The sequence below is a fragment of the Mycteria americana genome, chromosome 18, assembly GCF_035582795.1.
Source record: "Mycteria americana isolate JAX WOST 10 ecotype Jacksonville Zoo and Gardens chromosome 18, USCA_MyAme_1.0, whole genome shotgun sequence".
NCBI classification, from domain to species: Eukaryota; Metazoa; Chordata; class Aves; order Ciconiiformes; family Ciconiidae; genus Mycteria; species Mycteria americana.
Window position 1 is genome coordinate 10,676,143 of NC_134382.1, and position 3,886 is coordinate 10,680,028.

The 3,886-nt window shown below is 48.2% G+C and overlaps 1 protein-coding gene across 1 annotated transcript; it reads right to left on the reverse strand.

Moving 5' to 3' along the window:
• Nucleotides 1-816: 816 nt before the first annotated feature.
• Nucleotides 817-3,304, reverse strand: C18H1orf174 (chromosome 18 C1orf174 homolog). Its single transcript, XM_075520405.1, has 3 exons — nucleotides 2,931-3,304; nucleotides 1,751-2,251; nucleotides 817-950 (listed from the first exon to the last, which is right to left on the reverse strand). Exons 1-3 carry the CDS (start codon nucleotides 3,159-3,161, stop codon nucleotides 840-842), a joined length of 843 nt encoding a protein of 280 aa, XP_075376520.1. The 5' UTR covers nucleotides 3,162-3,304; the 3' UTR covers nucleotides 817-839.
• Nucleotides 3,305-3,886: the final 582 nt, after the last annotated feature.

The window sequence follows — 3,886 nt, forward strand, 5'->3', positions numbered from 1 at the left end:
CCCATGTCCTTAGCAATCAATATGTGTTTATCTACTGAATCCGACACCGAGAGATTTTTTTCCTCCTTTATCAACACCAGTATATTTATTTACAAAATACCTATTCATAACCCTTGGAAGTTAATTGAAAATACTGCACGAGCTGCATTACACAAGTGTTAAAAAAGGCAACGCTTACGGCTGGTCTGGTGGAAGAGGGCAGCACTCGGCTTCACGTGGTGGTTGCTCAGAGAACTGACATGCAATAAAGCCGTACTTAACTTCCAGAGATTAACACCACTGAACTCATTGGCGTCTGTGCATTTAGCTTTGCCAGCAGAATTCCATTTTAGAGGTTTAATTGGTTCTGGTTTAGATGTAAACAATGCAACACAACTTACACAACAGAGGCCGGTGTCCCTCTTTCTACTGGGTAGTCAACTGGCTGCATTACTAACTGGATGCCACAATGGCAGATGTTGCAGAATTCAAAGAAAAAGGACCTTGTTCTAACATAGTTTTCTTGGCTATTTTTAAAAAAGGAATGAGACCAAATGTTCACCCTAGATATGGGCTCAAAAAAGCAGTAAGAACTTCTATTTTCCCTGGGTTTTTTTCCTAAATATTAGTGGTAGAATGATAAATTACAATTTTTTTCCAAATAACTGAAAATTCAGTCAATCTTTGCCCCAGATAACCGTGGGAGAATACTGTAACTGCCAATTCCAGGAAAACAAACTCTACCAGTTCTCTCTCCGAGAAAAGGCAAACGCAGACACCTTATGTTAGTGACATAGCCAACCATCATTACGTGGTTGCAAAGAAAAAGAAAAAAGGTTTCATTTGTTTACAGTGTGTTGTTAGACAACATCCTCTTCCTCCTCCTCCTCATCTTCCTTTGCAATGAAATGTAGCTTTCTGAATTCTCGCCTGCTCATCGTTGTGCTTGGGAGTGCAACTGCTGGGAGATCCTTTAAGAAAAAGATAAAATCATTAAGAAAAGTCTGTTGCGGCAAATGGCAGACCTCCTACCTCTCCAAGAGTTCACGTACTTCCACATCTGATACATGAGGCACCAACACACACCTCTTCACTTGGAAGCGGTGGCATAAACCCATAGCTAAAGCAGAGGAGCTTTCAGGGGAGCTTGCCTGAACCAGTCACGGCTCATGGTCAAAGTGAGGGCTGGCATTCCTTCTGCAGGCTTGAGAAGGTTAAGAGAGGGTGAAGTGCTCCACAAACAAATCCTCACTACTCCCGCTAAATACCAACCGAGACTCTTGCTAAAGACCACTCCTCATGAAACACCTGAAAGAAGGCGGCATCACTTGCCCGAAGTTATACAATGTTAAAGGCAGACCTGGGATTTGAATTTAAAGCTCTGGCTCTTGATCCAAAAGCAGAGGTTGCCAGAAATCGGCTTCCATTCCAAAGAATTACAATAATCACGATTAAGAACCAATGACCAGTGAAAAACTATTTTGACAGAACAACACTGTGTCTTTATGAGTAAAAATATCTATCTTATGGAATTGGAATAATAAAATCTAAACAGGAAAGTTTTCACATCTGAAATTAACATGCCTTGGCAATTAATTTCATCTCCGAGACAAATAATTCTATCTAGGGGACAGGGATATGACTCGAGGTGTCTACCAATACTGGTCAAGTTTGCCTACAATTTTTAGGCTAGCCTACTTTTGTCTGAAGATGCAAGGCTGAAGTGGAACAGAACTGAATCTGTAGAGCAAACAGACTGTCATCATCTTACCTGTATAAACTCAACATCTCCAAAGAACCGGTCCACTGGCATTGGCTGGTTGCTGTCTTCATCCAAGAAAGCACTACTGTCTGGTTGTGTCGGCTTCTTCGGGAGGTCTCCATCCTCCAAGCTAGACCCATCTGAAAGTACACTCTCACAGCTGCTCTCCTCTTCACTGCAGGCATGATTGTGCAGATTTTCAGCACTGTCCATTTTTGACGGAGCACTGCTTGATTTCACTGCATGTGGCTCAAGAGAAACATTATGCTCCTTTTCCTGTTTGTCTTCATTAGTCTCTGGAATGCTTTCACCTTTTTTCTGTTGAATTATATTGCAGTCTCCTGGACCTTCTGAATGTCGATCCCCATCAGATGTTTTAGGCGTTTCCCTCGATGCAGCAAGGTTTTCACTTCCACACGTAAGTCCTCCTAGTTCTGATTTTACCAGACTGTTTTTTTCACATTTTAGCCTCTTTGAGGGTCGTCTGTCAGCCACTTTGCGTGAAGAACACTGTTAGAAAAAAAATAAGATCCTAAAGCTTACTTGAAATAAAGAAAAATAAAATCACCATATCCCTTTAGTTGCAAGGCTGGATGTGGAACCAAAGGGCTCACATCAAGCAAGCGGCACCTTGATCCAAAGCTGCATTGCTAAGAAAAATAATTAGTAGAAAATGCACATGAAAAGAAGAAAAGAGGAGCAGATAGCTTACACTAAACCACAATGTACAGTCCATCACCAGTGGAAAGCTACTTCTCAAAGCATAAACTAGCACCGTAGGTGGCTAATCACCATTTTCATATTTTCTTAGATGTGTAGATGGCAATTAATGTAGCAGAACAGACTATCACCCGGTACGGCAAAGCATCCGGCCGCTTGCTAGCGGCACAGTGCACGGCGAGCAGCCTACCACCGGCCTTTAAACTGCAATGAATCCGAAAGCTGGCTCTGTGGCACACAAATATGCTCCTCCACTGTATTTTTGCACACAGGTGTCTAACAAAGTGGTGGGAAGGTAGGAAAGGCGAAGAATTTAGTGAAATTCTCCAGGTAATTCCTTCATGGTGATGCTCAGTTTGTAGCTGTTAATAATTAGCTGCACCCCCCCGCACTGTTACTGCCGGCCCCGCGACCCTCTTCCCCCAGCCCGAGGCCGCTCCGGCCCCGGCCCCGGCCCTCTCCCTCCTACCGGGCTCGGCGGCGCTTCCCCCGCGGGCTGAGCAGAGGCGGTTGCCGGGCGCCCGCCCTCCAGGGACCCCTTCGCACAGCGCCCGGGAGGCCGCCGCCGCTGCCGCCCTGGGAGAGCCGGGCCGCGGGGCTCCGCGCGGCTCCGCTCCCATGCTCCGGCCGCCGCACCCGCTCGCCGCGCCGGGCCGCCCGCCGCCATCTTGGGGAGGGCGCGGGAGCGTGCGCTCGCCATCTTGTGGAGCCTCTCGCCTCAGGGGCAGCCGGGCCTTGCCGCCGCCTGTCTCCCGCCGTACCGGGCGGGCAGGTGGCCCCACCGGGCCGACACGACGGGCGAAGGGAGGCCTCGTCCCCGCTCGGTGGTTGGGCGAGACGGGGCCTGGGCGGGGAGCCCGCCTCAGGGCCTGCTGCAAGCGGGGCGGCCAGCCCCAGCCCATCACACAGACCCAGACCCCGACCCCAACCCCGGGCTTGGCCCAGAGGCAGCGTTACGTCAAAATAATCTTTAGCAAAGTGAAAACAGGGGAGCTTGCCTCCAGATCTCCCCAATGGGCTGCTGTCTGGGGAAAAAACCAAACAAATTCTGCCTGATTGCTGTATAGCTTATAAACATTTCAGCTCTTTTGCTTCCCATTGTGTCTTCCTTCTGGAGCAGCGCTAGCTCTGGTTATAAGATGTGCGGTCGGGGAGTTATTATTCAGATATGCCTCTCAGTTCGTTTCCACAGCCCTCAGGGAGCAAATTATGTCAGTAATTCAAATCCCTCTTTAACTTCAAGGACTCTGACGATAGCAGATGAATTTCTGTGTAGCAAAGCAGCCCGACACCTAGATTTAAGTATGTAATTATCTTCACTTATTTTATTGGGAGAGGCAAGGTAGCACGTTTGCCCGTTTCGAGAAATGGTAGGTCCTGCGTGCCCTGACGGTCCGCGCTGGAGGAGGGACGGCCGCGTCTGCC

Bases quoted from the DNA above. Each gene is read 5' to 3' on its own strand.
- C18H1orf174 (XM_075520405.1), bottom strand. From the start codon at position 3,161: ATGGCGAGCGCACGCTCCCGCGCCCTCCCCAAGATGGCGGCGGGCGGC. The intron at 2,252-2,930 runs GTAGGAGGGAGA...TTTTTCTAACAG, and splicing joins GGGAAGCGCCGCCGAGCCCG to TGTTCTTCACGCAAAGTGGC. The intron at 951-1,750 runs GTAAGATGATGA...TTTTTCTTAAAG, and splicing joins GAGATGTTGAGTTTATACAG to GATCTCCCAGCAGTTGCACT.